The sequence below is a fragment of the Puntigrus tetrazona genome, chromosome 7, assembly GCF_018831695.1.
Source record: "Puntigrus tetrazona isolate hp1 chromosome 7, ASM1883169v1, whole genome shotgun sequence".
Classification (NCBI taxonomy): Eukaryota; Metazoa; Chordata; class Actinopteri; order Cypriniformes; family Cyprinidae; genus Puntigrus; species Puntigrus tetrazona.
In genome coordinates this window covers 33,744,816-33,763,393 of record NC_056705.1, presented here as the reverse complement: position 1 = coordinate 33,763,393, position 18,578 = coordinate 33,744,816, and the positions used below count along the sequence as shown (strand labels likewise).

Below are 18,578 nucleotides of genomic sequence, written 5' to 3'. Positions count from 1 at the left end.
CAACAGTAATTGAAAGCCCTTTCATGCTTACCAATATCAATGTTCTCCTTTCCTAAGGCAACAAGTGACAGAAACATGATTTCCCTGTAGATACTCCTGGAAATGAAGAAAAGTGAGCAACATTACAAAGTGAGTGCCACTGGAACAACCTCACTTACCCAGTAATTCTGAAATGAATTTGTAAATGAAAATGACAATGTAACTGTGTATGCAAGCTCCTATAACATTATAATTCTTCATACTTACAGTCTTCCTAATGCCGTATGAGAGGCAGACACACTTTAAACCTAATGACCCATCTCTTTAATCTAGCATACATACAGTCTAGTAAATTTCGGAGTTCACTGCTAGACTGCATTGATTAGGTCTACTGTAACCAGGAACACTTCCTATAGCACCTGATGTATGTTACTTGATGTATCTGCCACCTTTGGATTCTTTGCTGCTGTCACCTTAAATCGAGTTAATACAATTTGACTGTACTGTCGGATGAGAAAACTAACCTAGCTGAAATGATCTAACTCATGACACACTAGTGGAATTAGCTGAATCAATCCACTGAATGAACCTAAATCAACATTTTTTCTGTAGTGTTCAGCGTTACATCAGACGTTTCTGTTGAGCATATGGTTGCAGTGACCAATTACAAGCATTTAGATTAGTCACAGGTGTTGAAGAAATACACAGAAAACACACTTTGTCACGGCATGTTGCATTTTGTGACTGACTGCTTGATATAAAAATTTAGAAAACAGTTTACATGCACTTAGTAAGTGATGACCAGTATGTCATTTTTACATATTACTAATATTTTTTTTTACAAAAATATAATTAAAACACATTCGCAACACTGCAAATATTCGTTACTTGCTTGTTCATATTCTTCCTTGCTTGTGATGTGAGCTCTTGCAGTTTAATGCAAAACATTAAGACAAAACAGGCTTAAATCAATCAAACGATGTGATTGATTTAAGATTGCGTGTAGATTATCTATAAAGCCTTTGGGCTTAGAGCTACATGCCTAAACTAGTCATATATACAAGATGTCGCATGCATGTCTAACCTCTGCCGTTTAACTTCTGGCCGTTTCCTGATCTCCCTGAGGAGCATGTTGATGGGGCCGTAAACATCATTGGTCTGAATGCTGCGTACAATGCTGTTCAGCAGAGTCCGAGTCTCCTGGTGGTCAGTGGGGGCTAGTGTGCCCTTCTTTTGCACTGTACGACAAGGACACTCACATTCAGTGTCGCACATGAAGTCAAGTGGCACATTCTCATTTGCTGTTTCTAAAAATGGGACAATATTGAACAAATGAATAGGTGCCCCTGCTGTACTCACAGAAGGTCCTCCAAAGCTGATAGAGGGGCTCTGTGGGCTCCTGGTGTAAGTTGACATTGTCCCACAGCAGCTGCACATACACCAGCTTACTGTCCTGAGACAGAGACGTCTGTGGCAGCTATGAGAGAAAAACGAGTTCAGTTCAACATTTAGCAAACACTTATTGGGATGAAATCACAGTACACACAATTTGAGGAAAAAGTCGTCTGAATAACTCTTTCACTAGTCAGAGTGAATAAATGTCAAGGACCTGCACTCCATTGTTGCAATGTTCAGATGTGAGAATGAGTCCGGGCAGAATGCTGGGCAGGTCTAAACGGCGAAAATACCAAACCAGGTTCCAGAAGATGATGGGGTGCTGACTGAGGAACTTATGAGTATAGATTACCTGTGATATTGGATATGGGTGAATTAGAGACCATAAGGTTTACACATAAAGCCAAAACCACAATAGAAGGCAAAGGGCTGTACATATGGATACTTAACACAACTAGAGACTAACACAAAAAGAAGGTTCACTGTGATTCACTGTGACTGGTTGATGAATATAAAGCTGGTCAAGCTTGAATACCTGATCCCCTTCATTCTCTAACAGTGATTCCAACTCTTTGCGAAGGACCAGTGGACTGAGATACGGCACAGAAACTGGTTTTGGGTTCGGCCACTTTTGACTCAGGGTGTCCTGGAACATCAAAATACAGAATGAATCACTTGTGAGCAATATGCATAATACACACACTGCAAAAAGTCTTCATCTAGCCTAGATGTTGTAGTCTTGTTTCCAGCCAAAATATCAAAGAGAAATATTTTGTGTATGTCATTGGCAGATGATTTTGCTTGTATCAAGTAAAAACATAATTTTGACTTCTCTTTTCTGAAAACAAGACAATAATTGTTTTCTGAAAGATCCATCTAGATTAAATTTTTTTTTGATATATTGGCTTTAATCTAGGATAAAAAAAGCATTTTTGCAGCGTAAAGCCTACAGAATATTAAAACGGGATGTTTTTAACTCACCGCTACCTCTTGCAGGCTGTTGGGCAGGCTGGTAGTGGATATGCCATGATTGGGTCTTTGGATCGAGTCCAAACTCTGTAATGGGCCGCCCACGCTGTTGCTCCGAGTTAAAGTGTTTCGTTTCTCGGCTTGTTTCTCCATTAGACCCAGGGGGTCTGAATGTACTGGCTCTGGTACAAGGCTACGGTACAAAGTCAGAAATCACAATGGGATTCGAGATTTATGACACAAACATCCCCATTTAACCTACTAATCTTCCATTTAACCTACTAACAAAATATTTCGGTGGTCATTTAACAATAAAAACTTTTAATATCGCTACTGATCTCAAAAAAAAAAAAATCAAGCTTTTGATTTTTACTCATACACCACAAAAAAATGGTTTTGATTAATTTCAAGAATGCGTTCACGTACATCTTTGGGGTTCCAGTTTGAGTGACAGGCATTTCAACAGGACCTTTGCTGTTCTCAGGAGATTCTGGGAAGCTCATGAGATCTGGAGGGTCACTAGAACAACCCACTTTTACTTCAGAGGAGCCAGAGGTGGCTGGATGTGTGCTGGAGCTGTTAATACTGTCTCCTGATGTGCTTGACTTCAAGTAGAAACTGTTAACCAAAAATACACAACAGTAGTTGATTATTATCAAAATAGCATCTGACTGAAAACACTAAACAAGACACTTATGTGACCTCAGTTATATGAACAAGCACATATAAGTTTAATTTCCTAGTTGTGCATGCATAATGTGTCATTATAAAAATACTACAAAAATGCATTTTTCTTTTTTTTCTGCACTGTAAAAGCAAGCAAAATCAATCATTTTTTTTATTTATATAGCTCTTTTAACAACACAGTTTGCATCAAAGCACTGTACAGTATAATGACAGGGATGTATAATGCGTGACCAATTTCTTATTAAATGCAGAGACGGTTCTGTAGTCAATTCAACGATAATCACTAGAAGTTAAGTGTCCCCAACCAAGCAAGCCAAAGGTGACAGCGGCAAGGAAACAAAACCCCATGCATACAACATGGAGAAAAAAAAAACCATGGAGAAAATGCACTTGCAGCGTATAATTCAGCATCACATGGTTTAGGAACTGGTGTAGAGTGCAGGTCGTGGAACTCGACATGGAGTAGAGGGAGAAACGAGATTTGACAGAAAGGACAGGTACAGTTGAGATTGGAGTCATCAGCTGTCCAGCCTGCCATGATCTCCTCATCATACACCAGAGCTTCACAAGACCGACACTGAGAGCAGCTGGACATTAGAACCTGCACCAAAAGAAACGTGAAGTTCAATTTTACCACTTAATTCTGAAGTGATACTGTACTTCAGCAGAGGGCGCTGCTCTCACCTCTAAAGCACAATTCTGGTAAATGCTGGAGGTGCTGGCATGATGAGAGGAACTATGTTCAGACCTCTCCGAGTCTGCACCTCTCATTGAGCGGCCTGGAGTCAAAGCTGTAAAGAATGGCAAAAAAAAAGACATTTTCAAACAAACAAAACACTGTGCACAGCCAGTTAACCTTGCAATGACAACACATTATCTTCAAATTGGAAACTTATCTTTATTGGCCTCATGCTGATATGTGTGTTTAGGAGTGGACATGTATGTATGAGTCTTACGTGTCGACAGCTGTGCACGGCTGGTATCGCTGCTTCCACTGCTGCTGCCCAGGCTGGTGTTGCTGTGTGTGAGCCCGTTTGAGGCCAGGCCTGGCATTAGACCTCTGGGCGATGTGTTCTCTATTGCTCCTTCTGCAGAGAGCAACTGCTCTTCCAGCCTAGCAGGGAAACTGTCTCGGGGCTGTGAGCTGTCCTCCTGAATCAAAGACATCCAAAATACAGACTAAACATATGGCCAACATTTACAATGAGGGAAAACTGGAATGCTTAAGAGGTTAGCTTTGACACAAAACACACTCAAGGAGTTTTAGTACTGAAACTAGTGGATATTTTAATCAAAATAGGTATAAATTTATTTTTATTTCTATGTGTTTAATGGAAACTCCTGCATTATAAAAAAGCAACAAGCAGTAGGTAGGGGTACTGGTATATTTTAGACTACTTGGAACATTTCTAACATGAAAATGAATGTTAGTGAAGTGGAAGACTGTCACTAAAGCTGTTTGTTGACCTAATTACTCTTTTAGTTTTTTTTTCTCTAGAGACGTTGGTGTGACTCATATTTTAGCTTATGTTATCTCCTATCATGAAGATCTCTCACCTCATCATCTGAGTAGGAGTACGCTGATGCCACCGCATCCCACATTTTGCTGGCCACATTGGCTGCTTGCTTCATGCCTGACTTCAGCATATCTACTTTAGGCCCTACCAGCAGAGAGTCCATCTTGATGCCCGATATGGAGTTGATGACAGATCCCAGTGAACTGCTCTGTGATGACTTCACAAGCGCAGTCAGCGATGATGACCTTTGACCAGCAGAGCCTGGGGTTTTGGGGGACTTGACTGCAAATGTCTTGGAGCGCGTGACGGCGGGGCTACGTTTCGGAGTCTCTGTTAAACTAGCTATTTTAACCGGACCGATCGGAAGGCTCGATCTTCTTTCCAAAGACTGCTTTATTTCAGGAGAGTCTGGACAGTTAACAGATTTGTGGTTTAATCCCTGCTGCAACTCCATGCTGGAAGATTTACCATTCAAGGGGCTCTGGAGGCTCATGTACATCTCAATTTCATCTGCAAGATTCCTTGACACCACGGGCGGAAAGGGCCGTGCGGACTCCTGGCTCTGAATGGAGGTTGCATCCTCAGTTTCTGATGCAAAGAGTGAAAGAGGATCTGCCCCCACCTCAACATCCTCCCTTTCCACAGTTTTAGAGGAGGAAGAGCCACTGCTTATAGTTCGGCCAGCTTCGCTCTCCAGGGGTGCGTCTACTGAATCTTTCTGCTCTCTACTTTTCCCTACTTTCTCTTCTGTAGAACTGAATGCTTGGCGCTCCTTCTGAATATCTTCATGTTCCTGCTGGAGTGCAGAGCTCGTAACATCCATCTTACACTCTTTAAAGGGAGCGACGCTTGTAAATGGAGGAGGCGTCAGACTGCCGGAGAAGGCGGATGCAAGGATTTTTGCATCTGCGCCCATGTGATCAGCACTGAGCTCCAGACTGCCCTTCTTTTGTAGCATGCCAGCTTTGCTCTCTGCACTGAAGCTGCAGCTGCGCTCCACAAAGGCTTTCATCCTCTGCTGCTGTCCAGCCTGGGAGAGTTGTGAAACTGGGATTGCAGAGTCGTCCTCCAGTGGCAGGGACACATCTTCACTTTTCTTACGGGGTATGAAGAGCTTAGCTGAACATACACCTGCTGGAGACATATATATAAACAAAAACAAATGTTACTTTTTTATGAAGCTTTAGTCCAAAGAGAAAATACAGTGCTTGTGAGGCAACAAAAATAACAATGCTATAATTTTAAGTAAGCTTAGGTTTCAGGTTTCTGTTCTGTGAAAACAAAAAGCAGAAAAAAAATGTAAAAAAATTTGTACCTAGTTTTTTTGTTAAATCAAAGAGTACTTTTCAGTGACTGACCAGTTTCTCCCCTGTCCGCAGGGCTGTCAAAGTGAACGGGGATCTCAGTAGATAGTTTAACAATGCTGGCCACAGAAGGTGCTGTCTCAGCAGGGCTGGGGGGCTCCGTCACAGCTACAACACTGTCCACAGAACTAGCAATATCGTCCCCTTTAAAGAGACAAAAAGATGACACTATATTAAATAAACAATCCTGACAGCAGTGTGTAATAGACAATGCAGGGCTGTAAATAACAACATATCTGTTTTGTTCTGTTTCAGTGGTTTAATTATCATTAACCGCAATAAGAATAAAATTTTAGTTACACATGGCAGTCTGTATACTATACTATTGGAATTAGCGTAGCTTTAAATTTCAATCCAATACAGTACCATTTTGGGTCTTGGTTGCTTTGCTACTGCTAGTGTGGTTGGTGGAGAGAGGTGGAGAAGTTACAGGTCCATCGGTAAGGTCCTGGGGCAGCTCGTCCTTAGATCCATAACCCTGATCAGACTGACCGGCTTATGAGATCATAAATACAAAACATACTCAATCACCAAAACAAAACAGAAACATAAGTAAAATGATATTTAATGTCACACCTACAGTACCTGTAATATAGTGACTGTCAATAGCGTCCTCAACTATATGGCTGTGAGGGAACAGAATGTGCTCTGCAATAGGCTCATTTGAGCTGTCTATACTGCCATGACTCAGTCTGTCTCCATCAGCAGCAGCTGCTGCACTCGCTGAGAGCTCTATACAAAAACACACCATGCATTTCATAATGGTAAGATCCAAGTGAATATCAGTACTTGTTTTTTATGTTATTAAATCTTTTCGATCACACATCTAAATAAAATTAGTACTACATTTATAATACCTTTTTTTAAACTTCAAAGTTGCATTTGCTAATCAAAAATAAATAAACAAACAGCTGGCTAGAGACTACGGGTCAAAGCCCAGACTATACTAAAATAGGTGAAGTACATCTGACATTTTTCTTTAAAATTGGCATTTCTTTCTTGCTACTATGTATAGGTTTCTATGTAAGTACTGGTACTTCCAAATGGGTTGAGGCTGGAATTTAGCACATTTTAAGTGAAAGTATTTCATAAACATAGACAATGGAGAGCATTCACTCATTTTTAGTGGTTTTTGCATCAGAACTCTCCATGTATAAAAATTTCAAATGCACGAGCATACAAAAGGAAAGGTGTCAAACCTGTAGTTATCAGAGAAGGTCCGCCTTTAAGTGTATTTCCACGCAATGCCTGTTTAAACTGTACCACTCCTCGCACCAGGTTCCGCATTTTGGTCCACATGAAGAGTCCGCTACGGTTACGACTTGGCCAAGGACTTTCAAGAACAGCCTGGACAGAGCACAGACATTTACGTGTCAACATTAACCATGACAATTTTTTTCAAAATGATAAGACATTGACATTTATAATGCTATTGAATTCAGATTTTTCAGAATCAATGATACAAACAGAAAGAAAATAAGAAAGACATTAGAATAGGATGATGATGACATCATTATTCAGTAAGTACGGTGTTGCTTCAGTTCAGTTCAGTAAGTGTCTAAAGTTTGTTAACTAGGAAACAAGGTTAATAAGCAGCTCTACTGAAAACACAAAGATTGTTAATAAGATCAAGTTATAAAAGATCTAGCAAAATACATCAGTTATGTGCAAATGAAACCTAACTATAAAGTAGAAGTCAATCGTGAGCGCTAAAACTCTCATCTGTCAGAGCTTTGTCTACAGATCAATTAAGGAACAATAATAGCAAAAAGTTATGAAATTTGAACCAATGTGACAAGATCATGTCAAAATAGATGCATACAAAACTTCTTACAAGACTACTTACATTAGATGCAGAATTTGCATTTAATAGTGCATTTTTCCAAAGACCCAAAATAATGGTCAATCATTTTGAACTTTGTAGTAAAATGTGGGATTTTGTTTTTCTACAAAAGTCTTTATGTGTCAGTGACACCATGCCTTTCGAAATGCTAATAGTTATGGTCATGGTGCATTTCCAAATGATCATAACAACATTTCAGATGCTGTGGAAAAAGATCCATCCACTCTTTAGTCAGGATTTGCCATCCCACAGCAGAAAGTCACATGAATTTTTAATGCGATTAGAGGAATTTATTCACAAAATGCATTTTCATCTCCCATTATTTGCATTAACCCTTTTTCATAGTCAAACGTGTTTTTTTTTTTGCTAATTAAGGCGTTTTTATTCAAAATTCAGTGTTTCCTTCACTCGTTTCTGATACGATACTTGAAAATGCGAATAAAACCAGGGTGATGGAATGAAAGCTAATGACTACAATACGTGCCTGCACAGCTTCATTACTTGGCCTCTAATTATCCCTTATTACAGAATAATATCCCTTCATTCAATTTTGTGTAAAACCAACTGCACTTCTCCCAGACCACTGGTATGATCTTCACCAAATTCAGCAGTAAAACCATTATGATTTAACACATAAGTGTATTTGTCTCGTTCATGACTAAGGAATCAGCATGGGAGGGGAAAAAACAACATCAACGAAACAATTGTTTGACAGAAACATTCTTTTGGTGATGAACCATGAACCACAAAACCAGTCAATTTCTTTAAATTGATATTTATGCATCACATGAAAGCTGAATATGTTTTCCATTGATGAATGGTTCCACTGATGTAAATTGTCTTTACTTAATATCCTAATGACGTTGTCAAAAAAGAAAATCTAACATTTTGACACATACAGTTTATTGTTGGCTATTGTATACAAATATATGTCACGGTACAGTGGTCTTCCCAGGTCTGTATTGCATTGCTGTGTTGTTCAGTGCTGTTTTGCATGTTAAGTGAGGGAAAGTTCATCACCTTGTTGTAGTATCCGTAAGTAATCGCATTGGGTTCAACACCAGCCTTTTTCATCTCCATTAAGACACGCACAGCCATGACGGGCATCTCCCACAAACCACACAACTGCATCACCACACGGTAACAGACCTGTTAAACACAATGGTTGTGCTGTAGGGTCACCAAGGTCCACAGACATTCTTGACATACATATAAGTACATGAATGAATACACAAGTCACGCGAGGCAACTTAAAGAAACGTGTAAAGCTCAACTATAGTTTTAGAACCTTATGACCTTGTTTTACATCTGTTTAAGATCTGAAAACAAATAGACGGCGCTAAATACGTACATACTAGATTGAGATTGTAATCTGATCACAAACCATCTTTGGTGGTGGTCAGGGATGCAAGTGTGTTTAATTAATGAAACTGTTTTAATAAATTCAAGGTTCACTTAAAACTTGCATGAAGAATGAAAAAAGAACAGAGTTGAAGCTATCTACACACCTCATCAAGCACCTCCACCTCAGAGCTCCTCATCTTGAGCAGAACATTGAAGGCCTGCTGCATGGTGCGAGACTTGGATTGGGCTGTACGCATACTGGCAGGAAGACAGATGAACCACAGGCTGTAGCAGTGACTAAACAGACACTTTGCCCACTGGGGTGGATTGGAATAGAAACGCTTTGCCAGCTTGTAGGCCATTTTGATTTCCTGTGTGGAACAAAAAAGTAATGCTTCAGGTTCAGAGATCACAAAGGGGTACTGAAGGGTATTCTCTGTTAAACTGATTCCAGGTGGAACAAACGATTTTGTCTCAATTATTAGATCAAGCCTATATCCACTGTTTGTGCTCTTGGGCAGCATCTTTCTTTTGACTCAACGGCTGTAATTACCATCCACTTCCAATATATTGAACAGAACAGCTTGTATATACTATAAAGACATTCCTTTAGTGTTGCTATCAGGACCCTGGTTTGAGCTTTCCTTGCGTTTTCTTCATTATTGTCACAAATACAGGAATGTGTACAGAAAATTCTGCTGATAAAATATAATTACTAAATGCAGCGTAGTTTTATAACTTTAATTTGCTAAATGAATGTAAATATGTGTTTAGAAAACTAGGCCTGGCCTATCCACCTTTTTCTTTATATAAAAATGGGTGTGGAGCACATTTGTCATTTTTTGGTTCTAGCTTGCGGTGCTTGATATTGAAAGTTGATGTGGCTTGTTTTATTTTAATATATGATCTTAAATATGAACACATTTTCACTACTGACTGGGGGGCATTTACATGCAGCTGTAATGCACACTACCTACTTTACCCACCTAAGTTCCTCCTAAATTACTAGTTACTAGTTACATCTTCAACAGTGTAATTAGATTACTTTACAAAAGACATCGCTCTAAAAAGTATTTGATTAGATTTTAAATCCTCAACCACAACAAGTTCAAGGATAGATTTTTTTTTTTACATACTTTCAAATAAATAATACATAACTACATATTTTTTTCTGGTCACATTTTAGACTAGGGTACAGGTATTAACTTTGAATTAATAGTTAATGAATTAACTATACTTTGCCTCAGTATACCAATAACTGCGTATTGATATTTATTAAAGTAGTAATTGACAATTAAAGTTTAAGAATTGGGCAGGATTTAGGTTTTAGAATAAGGCCTTCACAATAACACATTAATATGTGCTTTTTAAGAAGTAATAAAAAGCCAATATTGCTGTAATAATCAAGTTAATAACCAAAGAGTTAATACTGAGAATTGGAGATACTGCAGCATGCATTGACAACAGAAATAAGAACAGCTGTGTTTGGGGAAGTTATTCTGTAGCTTGTTAAAATCAGCTGACCTTTGTTTACTTTTTAAGTGCTGCAAGCAGAACAGAGTCAGTTAGAGCACAGCACTTCTTGAATCAGAGTGCTTGAGGAACTGATGGTATGACTATCACACAGACATTCTGGAATAAAGAAATTTACTATTGACCCTACACTACCAGTTACAATTTTGGGATCGGTTTAACCTTTTTCTTTAATCTGGTCTTATTTGCCATTCATTTGCAATATATTTATGGATTATTAATTTAATTAATAGCAATTTATCTTACCCCAAACAAATAGTTTTATTTGTAGTGTATCACAGTTTCCATAAAAATAATAACTATAGTCAATACTTCTTGAAGTGGTAAAACTCTGGAGAAAAACAGATGAGCTTACTTACTTACTTACTACAGTTTTCTTTAGAGGCAATTATTATTTTCCATCAGTTTGTTTATTTATTTATTTATTTATTTACCAAAAACAGGGTGGTGTGACCATTATAGAGCACTATAAATCTAAATACGTCTCAGCAAAGTAAAATAACTTACAAAGGTGCCAGGAAATCAATAAAATGCATTCAGATATTACTATTACACAGAAATGCTTTGATTGATTAAGTGATAAGTCAATTTATAATGCACTGATTACCAATATAGCATTTATTACAGTACAGAACAGGTTCATACTTCTCTTGTCTCTTCTTTGTTCAGGACTTATCTAACAAATGATTAGTCGATTAGTGAGACTGAAAAGTTAGAAAAGTATATTAGGTGGCCTTCACTACTATGTACATGTATGTAAAATATACATATAGGTACAATATATGCAAGTAAGGTTAAAACAAGGATTGGTGATATGGGTAGGTTTAAGGGTGGGTTAAGATTTTAGGGAAGAGTCAACAGTGTAATTATTAATGTAATCACAGAAACTATTTCTTGTTTTTACCTTTGTACTTATATATAAAATGTACACAATAAGTGCATTGTATACATTTTTTGCATTTTTTTTATTAACATTTTTTCATAGTATAAGACTACATAATATAAAGACGGACTGAATTTTTTTGTTGTAATATTTCTGCGGTCATTTTAAAAGTTCTAGTTTATAGTCATTATGTCACACCTTGATATGAGTCCTGTTTTAACTGCTTAAGACCTGAGAAAAATGTTTTAATTGTTTAGAGGATTAACTATATTGTGTGAAAAAAAAAATTCTACTGATATTTCATCCATAAGTTATGCTATGTCCTCGGTTGATTTCTTTAAAAAAAACATTAGAAGAAATGAATGAACATGGACAGGCAAAAACCTTTTTAAAAACATTTAAAAATAATTAAATAGATTTTTCATATGAGGACAAAGAGTCTTAAGAGGTTAAAGGTGTGAAGTTAAAAACAAAATGACATTTTTAAGACTCTTGAGTAAATGTAATGTGAATCTGTAATGTACAGTATAATCTGGAAACGTCTGGGTATGAAAGCATACCAATATTACAGCATTAGTACAGCATACATTAATTTCTGTAAGAAATTCTTCACGTATAGCATACTTTTTTTACACAGAATGTGGAATTGTTTAGTGTTTTTGGAAAAAGCTGTCATAAATAAAGTATATAAACATAAAAAATCCTCACCTGTTTGGTTCTCTTGGCTAACAGGGCAGGGCTGCTGGACACACTGGCCCCTGCGGCTCCTGTACTCAGTGCTGGTCTCAGCTCTTGCGGACGATCGAACAGCTCCAACCGTAAACTAGGGAAATTTTTATAACTGTGGGAAAACAGATGACTTATAATTAGAGGAACAAAGAATAAAATCAGCCTCAAAATGAGTCTGTGGTCAATCAAATGGTCGAGCCTCGTCAATACAGTACAAACAGAAACACAATACAAGACCTTTCAGATTATTATCTCCACTGGTCATAGATTTACAATGTGTTTTTGCAGTGTTGAGCCAATCATGTACAAGCAACATTTCTGTTGTTGTTTTTTTTAATGCAACAGTCAGTTAGAGGTGTTCAGACAGAATCCATTCCACATTTAAAATGGCTTAAAATATGTTTTCTTCATATGCATTCATCTCACTAAAACGAAGATTAATTGTGCAGTGTTGTAGAGCTTAGAGCTTCACAGAGTACAACAGAACATCGTAGCATTATGCTAAACTGAGATGAATGACAGCTTTTTAGTGATTCAAGGGGAGTGCAAGGAGTAGTGCTAAGAATAGGTACTAGTTGGCATGATTGAGGGGATTCAGGAACAAGTCATTTTCATGGTTCCACATATACTAAATGGATTTCGCTAGGTGCATTTTGCTTACCATAGAAGAGTTTAAATGGTGATTATAAAAAGACAAATGTTCACTGACCTTTGCTATCATACACAATAAATATATGAAAGCAATATAAGAAAATCTGAAAATATACTGAATAAATAGGTACACTGCTGTGTGGATATAATGGAATATTCATCCATGTGCAAAATAAAGTTGAAAATAATTTTTTATTAGATGGTATGATATGATGCAAGTAGTTTGGATGTTGTTGTATATATTGCTTAGGTTTAGCTGCTTGATATGTTGGGTTAAAAGGACTTTATTTTTTTGATTTATATTCTTGCTTTGCAATCTTCCTATTTAAAAGTAACATATTTTATTTACATTTTGTAGACATTTCACAATCTCCATTATGAAATATAAATGTCAGTGTTCTTCTCAGCTCAACACAAAATACCACTTAAAACAGCCTTGAATGAAACTAAAAAAGTTGTATATGGGGTTTATTTCAGGGAGGGTGGGACTGGAAGAATGATACTGTAGATAGAAAAGCAGAAAGACTATCATAGCACAAAAAGTGCTAGTGGTGAGCTAAGTGCTTGGGCATTCTCAAGGCTGGACTTTGAGAAACGGACAGGCACTCAAATGAGCCAAACGGAAGAATGGGAATTGATTATTATACCCTTGTGCTAATGGATAGAGATGCTTTAGATGTGATTAGGGCTGAGGGAGAAAAAGGAGATAGAGAATGCAGCCAGAAAAAGTGGGTGTGTGCAACACAGTTCAATAAACAAGTTTCCCTGCAAAAAGAATAATCGTAGAGGAGCAAGTAAGCTCATCATTTGGAGTGCATTCTATACATGTTTTTAGACTATATAATATAATAATAATATATAATATAATAATAATTCATTAGTATGGTGTAGGGCCTTCTTTTATGGTCAGTACAGCATCAGTTCCTCTTGGGATTGACAGATACAAGTCCTGCACAGTGGCCAGAGGGATTTTGAGACATTCTTCTTGCAGAATAGTGACCAGGTCACTACATGATGCTGATGGAGGACTTTTCTGACTCACTGCTCACCCCAAAGTGTCTTAATAATATTTAGATGCGGTGACTGTGCAGGCCATGGGAGATGTTCAGCTTCACTTTCATGTTCATCAAACCGATCATTATCGGTGCATTATCATCCTGATACACGGCACAGCCTTCAGGAATACAGTGTTTGAATCATTTGGTGCACATGGTCCTCCAGAACGGTTCAGTAGTCCTTGGCAGTGATGCACAAGTATAGAGTCTAGGAAATGCCATGATATTGAGCCCAAACCATCACTGATCCACCCCCATGCTTCACTCTGGGAACAAAACAGTCTGGGTGGTATGCTTCTTAGGGGCTTCTCCACACCGTAACTCTGTTTTTTGGATACAATCCGAGTTAGCCCCCGGACATCCCTTTCAGACAGCTTCCTCTTGCGTTCCACAGTTCCTCCTGTTGGATGTGGTTCATCCTTCTTGGTGGTATCCTGACATTATCTTGGATATCTTGGCTCTTGATACATCAAAGACTTGCTGTCTGTGTCACAGATGCGCCATCAAGACGTGCACCAACAATTTGTCCTCTTTTGAACTCTGATATGTCACCCATAATGTTGTGTGCATTACAATATTTTACGCAATATGGTGCTATTAGTCTGCTAATTAAACCTTCTCACTCTTCTCTTATATACAATTGTCTAATATGTCATCCAAAGAGAGCTAACAAGGGATCAGGGTCTATATTGATGTTGAGCTTTAGAGAGTACATAAAATACACCTGACCAAAAAGCAACCAACTGTGGGCATGTCCAAAACATGTGCAGGTGATCAGCAGATGAACGTTTGCAATGGTTACAGGCAGTTCCTATGTGATCATTTATTTTTTAATTAGTTATTTCAACGAAAGTGAACTAATGTTTAGAAGCCCAAATTTGACCAAATATGTTTTAAAAAATAAATGTGAGCCAGATCTCACAAGCTTTCTTTCTTTAAAAGGTACGTTATTTTATATTTAACTTAATCTTTGCTCTGGTACTGAAACTGATATTGTGAATCATGGGATTTCACCAGGATTGTTACTAAATTGATGGAACCGTAATATTGCTTTGTGTGTATACCTATATTTAAGAGGGGGGTCAGGACCATCTTCTGGGGGTGGTTCCGGAGGCATGACGAAGACTGTGTGCTCACTCTTCTGTGACTCATCTAGTTCCATCAGCCTGGTGTCCTCAGATGACTCGCCTTCAACCTATGCAATGCAGTTATAGTCTTAATGCATCAATTTTTCAAACGCGTTATTCTAAAATAGCACTTGGCAGTTTAAAGAACTCACATTCTGACTAACATAATCAACACAAACTATTTTTTTTGGTTTGTTTGTTTTTGCTGCTTTCATTTTTAACAAAAGCAAGCACTCTGGCTTGTAATATCCATCAGCTTGCAGACAGTTCCTGGAACTTTCCATTATTCTCTCCACATTACTGCCATGCTAAGAGTGTTTGTATAAATGTTGAGTCAATGCACCCAACAGCAGATGGCAGAGTAAATTATTTACTCCACTAAACCAACTGCTCTGCATATGAAGACCAACAAACCATCTGTTCCTACATCTCCATAATTGCAGGTCTAAGACTAAATGTCTTTTATCAAAGTCTTTAATGCTGCCACAGCAAAACAGATCTGTGGCCAGTAAATCATGGGTCTTTGCCTTACTTTGGGTGTAACACTAATATGACATCAGGCATGACACAGAAACACCTAATTGATAGGAGTGGCTCACCTTTGTACCCTTTTCTGTTCCTTTGTCGGAAGGAAAAAGCTGAAAGAGAGACGTGGGAAACAAATTCAATAATAGGAAACTCTGCATCCGTTGTTCTTCCCATAGGGATACAAGCTTCCTATTAGTGCTTCAGAAAGTTACAATTTTGTAGTTCTTTTTTTCCTCTACATTTTGTAAAAAATGCGGTGTTTCACTACGAAAAATTCTCTGTATGACGGTGGCTGTTCAGAGTGGTTGCCATGTTGTTATGGGGTATTTTAAGAGTTTGTGTTGCTAGTTTAGAAACCAGGGCATTGCTATATGGTTGCTAATGTATTTTGAATAAGATTTAGAAAATGTATATGCAGTGCTAGAGTGTCTAGGTGGTTGTTAGGTCAAACGAGTACATCCAAACCACGATATTCTGATCCCTTGAGGAGGCTCAGGGTCTTCCTTCTGTGCATTTTATCATCCACCAGGCAAAAATTGCAGTATGAGCAACAGTAACATTAGCATGCACAACAAATAGAAACAATTTTGCCTTTGCCAAAACCTTTTCCAAATGACTGTGTGGATAATTCTGTGATGACCCAAATGGAAGCAGCTGAACGAAAAGAGAGAGAAATACAAGCGTCTGCATTACAAGGCAGTCAAAATCTTACTTTTCCAATGCAGTCATCAAAAAAAGCCAAGCTGGTGTCTTTGTCGCTAACAAATGTGCATTCCTCAATGAAGCGGATGAAGATCTGAGTCTTGGTGAGCTGAGAGTAGAACTTCTGATGTGCACGATCTCTACTCTTTAAGAACCCTAATGAAGAGACATTAGAATTATTCAGCAACTAATCGGTTGCAGTAGCTCAATACTTTGGCAATAATACCACTTTATTCAGGCATATATACAAGGCACATGCCTTGCTATAACTTTTCCTCCGTGTCGGTTAGCTTTGAGGCTAGCTGTATGCAAGTGTAGTCCTAAAAGCTTAACACATTTAAACACCTTTCCTTTATTGAGTGAACAAATGGATCAAAGAGGTTGGATAAATTGAACGCAAGATGAGTTATGAAATAAACATTCTAGAATAAAAATGTCCGTCTCTTGATACCACCTGACTAGCAATAGAAGGTAGCAAATCTTGTTTATGGTGATGATATTAACTAAAGACTACTAGCTATTATAAAAATATGCCACAATAAGTAATGGGACGTCCTACAGTCTTGTGGACATTGGACACAGAAACCAAGATCTCGTATCACTACACAGGGCCACTATTCTGCTGAAACAGTTACCTTGCAGGTCATAGAGTGAGTCTGCAGCAGTGGCTTTCTCAGAAGGTGCTTGTGTGATTGGTTTGAGGTAGGTTCGGTAGCCCTTCAGTATGGATGCCATAAAGCGCAGGAACGCCTCTTGAATCTCCATCTCCAGCTCTGTCTTTTTCTTATGCCAGGTAAAGTCTGCCTCAATAGGAGTCATCTCTACCGCCAAGCCTTCTGGAGCTGTACGCCGAACTGTAGTGGAAAAAAAAGAAATCATGCACCCATAGTCATACATTTCAAATTCAGAGATTCGGATCATTTGTGAAAGCAGATCTTACCAGTGATAAGCTGGTGGTGAAGATTTCCTAGAGAGTTGATGAGACTTTTGCAGGGCTTCTTTGGGAGGTTCTTCCAGTTACTATTTCTTTTTTCATCAGATCTGAAACAAAACAAACACAAAAAAAATTTAATTAATGACTAAATCACCAAAAATAAATAAAGCTCCATGCTTTGAAATAAATAACAACTAGCAATAAATTCACAAATGTGCTCACAAGTATATAGTGTTGGTGTCCAAGTCCACACAAACCACATCAGGTGGGGGATCGTAGAGGTCAAAGTATCTAGAGTCAACGCCCACAATGAAGGGACATGGTGCATTGAGGACCCCCGCCAGAGACAGAGGGCAAAGAGGGATGTAAGGACACTGCCACTGGAATGGGAAGATCATCTAGAAGGAAATGAAAATGACAATGGCGTCCCATTCATTAATATAACAAATCATTTAACTTTTTTCCATCCTACTTTTAACGATGAGAAAATGCTTTTACATTACTTTTAATTAGCCTATTTGCAATTTACATTAGCATACATTTTGTGCAAGGATGCACCGAACTTAAAATTCTGGACCAAAACCCCCAAATTCTTTATGCACTTGACAGAAAACCAAAACTGAAAATGCTTTGTAAAAATTATTTATAATGTTATTAAATAACAATGTAATTTTGTAAGACTTTTTCAATTAAATGACTTATTTCAATGCATGAATAATAATAAAAAACACAAGCCAATAAAATAACCACACTTTCATTGAAATACAATAAAATGCACAGAAAATTATACACAGCAATGTATTTTTTTTTAATTCAGATATATGCAGCAGAAAATTTTGACAATTTTCCAAACAATGTATAGTTCTACTACAAAGCTATTATTATTAGAGCATGTGAGCACAGCATAGCAGGGAACAAATCTGTGAAGAGATTAGCAGTACTTTACCAGTGTTGCCCAGTACTGCTGTACTACACTACTACAAAATGTCCTGGCACTTTATTTGAACATGAGTGGTACATGACCATGAGTGTCACACCGAGCAATGACAACGGCTTGAGGGAGAGTGAAACCTGTATACTGAACAATGTTGATCGATGTGGCACGGTTTGATCTTTTCCTTTTTTTACCCTTTTGTCAGATGCCGTTTACAGCAGCCACAAATTCGGTGCATCTCTATTTTGCAATCGTCCATGTATAATCTTGATTACAGAGGATGCAGCAGACTTTCGCAATCTGGCATAATTTATTAAAATTGCACAGAATCAGTTTACATGGTTCTGAATCTGTAGAAAGTTTTGTATGAATGAATAGGAATGTTTTTTTTTTTTTTTTCAAAC

The 18,578-nt window shown here is 37.9% G+C and overlaps 1 protein-coding gene across 3 annotated transcripts in view; it reads right to left on the bottom strand.

The window, feature by feature from the left end:
- dennd4c (DENN/MADD domain containing 4C) overlaps positions 1 to 18,578 on the bottom strand; it is a 49,068-nt gene that overhangs the window by 1,599 nt on the left and 28,891 nt on the right. The window contains exons 10-33 of one of the 3 annotated variants that reach the window (XM_043243595.1): positions 17,463 to 17,638; positions 17,247 to 17,347; positions 16,942 to 17,160; positions 16,317 to 16,462; positions 15,676 to 15,714; positions 15,014 to 15,144; positions 12,223 to 12,355; positions 9,263 to 9,469; positions 8,775 to 8,903; positions 7,111 to 7,258; positions 6,497 to 6,643; positions 6,278 to 6,406; positions 5,906 to 6,055; positions 4,588 to 5,681; positions 3,987 to 4,182; positions 3,715 to 3,821; positions 3,457 to 3,631; positions 2,770 to 2,962; positions 2,356 to 2,536; positions 1,910 to 2,020; positions 1,589 to 1,726; positions 1,339 to 1,456; positions 1,064 to 1,217; positions 32 to 96 (exon numbers count right to left, since the gene is read on the bottom strand). In XM_043243595.1, coding sequence (XP_043099530.1) covers positions 32 to 96; positions 1,064 to 1,217; positions 1,339 to 1,456; positions 1,589 to 1,726; positions 1,910 to 2,020; positions 2,356 to 2,536; positions 2,770 to 2,962; positions 3,457 to 3,631; positions 3,715 to 3,821; positions 3,987 to 4,182; positions 4,588 to 5,681; positions 5,906 to 6,055; positions 6,278 to 6,406; positions 6,497 to 6,643; positions 7,111 to 7,258; positions 8,775 to 8,903; positions 9,263 to 9,469; positions 12,223 to 12,355; positions 15,014 to 15,144; positions 15,676 to 15,714; positions 16,317 to 16,462; positions 16,942 to 17,160; positions 17,247 to 17,347; positions 17,463 to 17,638 — 4,387 coding nt within the window. The remainder of the gene's footprint in view (positions 1 to 31; positions 97 to 1,063; positions 1,218 to 1,338; positions 1,457 to 1,588; positions 1,727 to 1,909; positions 2,021 to 2,355; positions 2,537 to 2,769; positions 2,963 to 3,456; positions 3,632 to 3,714; positions 3,822 to 3,986; positions 4,183 to 4,587; positions 5,682 to 5,905; positions 6,056 to 6,277; positions 6,407 to 6,496; positions 6,644 to 7,110; positions 7,259 to 8,774; positions 8,904 to 9,262; positions 9,470 to 12,222; positions 12,356 to 15,013; positions 15,145 to 15,675; positions 15,715 to 16,316; positions 16,463 to 16,941; positions 17,161 to 17,246; positions 17,348 to 17,462; positions 17,639 to 18,578) is intronic. The other 2 variants (XM_043243598.1, XM_043243597.1) reach the window with 2 other exon arrangements.